General features: G+C 28.0%; 1 protein-coding gene across 2 annotated transcripts in view; it reads right to left on the reverse strand.

Moving 5' to 3' along the window:
* The window catches only part of NOL10 (nucleolar protein 10), a 104,035-nt gene that overhangs the window by 34,989 nt on the left and 68,131 nt on the right, over window positions 1–915 (reverse strand). For both annotated transcript variants that reach the window (XM_023511874.1, XM_003787389.3), the window contains one exon: window positions 62–188. In XM_023511874.1, coding sequence (XP_023367642.1) covers window positions 62–188 — 127 coding nt within the window. The remainder of the gene's footprint in view (window positions 1–61; window positions 189–915) is intronic.

Below are 915 nucleotides of genomic sequence, written 5' to 3' on the forward strand. Positions count from 1 at the left end.
CAAAAACTGCAAAAAAAAAAATTAAATAATTCTATAAACATTGTATTAGATGTTATTTTACCTAAATTTTCAAGGTCTTTTTTGGTGACAAACTTGTAATCATCATATACTGTGCTTTCTGGATTCTCTTCTAATTCTTCTGTCAAGTTGTCCAGGAAGGAACACCACCTAGGGGCAGGACCCAAAACCTGTTGGTGTTAATTAAAGGTTAGTAAATGTACATTCTTACCATGGTAACTTAGTTACTTTACAACCAGATTTCCTTAAATATAACTTCTAAGCTTTTGTTTCTTTTAGAAATAGTGAAAAATAAATATAATATGTATAATGAAATACAAAATGCAAGAGAATAAACAAAGTAGGAATAATTTAGGCTTGTAAGGGAATATTATCTCTGTCTAGAAGACAAAAGCATTAATTAATGTTCTTAAATTAGAACTCTCAAAATATAAATAAGAAACTCAGGTATTATATAACATTATTCATGTATTCACCCATCAACTCCCCTCGTTCAATGTAATACTAGAATTCTACAAAAGCATATTTGACCCATTAACTTCTTTTAAAGTTTGCCATCCATAATGAACTAAAGCCTAGAAGAAACATTACCTTCTAAGGTTTTCCAATTACCTGATGATTACATTCTATTCTATATGGTCTACTTCATTTCATTTATTTAACTCATTAAAAATTAAAATTCTATACTATAGTAAATAATAATATATTGCATTCTTGCAAATAGCTAAAAGAGTAGATTGTAAGTACTTTCACCACAAAAAATGGTAAATACTATCTGAGGTAATGCGAATGTTAAGTGCCACAATTCATCCATTCTGCAGTGCATATATACTTAAAAGCATACTGTTGAACAAGGTAACAATATACAAATTTTACTTGTCAATTAAATTAATTTTT

This window comes from Otolemur garnettii, unplaced genomic scaffold (genome assembly GCF_000181295.1).
Source record: "Otolemur garnettii isolate 467f Iridium unplaced genomic scaffold, OtoGar3 scaffold00022, whole genome shotgun sequence".
NCBI lineage: Eukaryota > Metazoa > Chordata > Mammalia > Primates > Galagidae > Otolemur > Otolemur garnettii.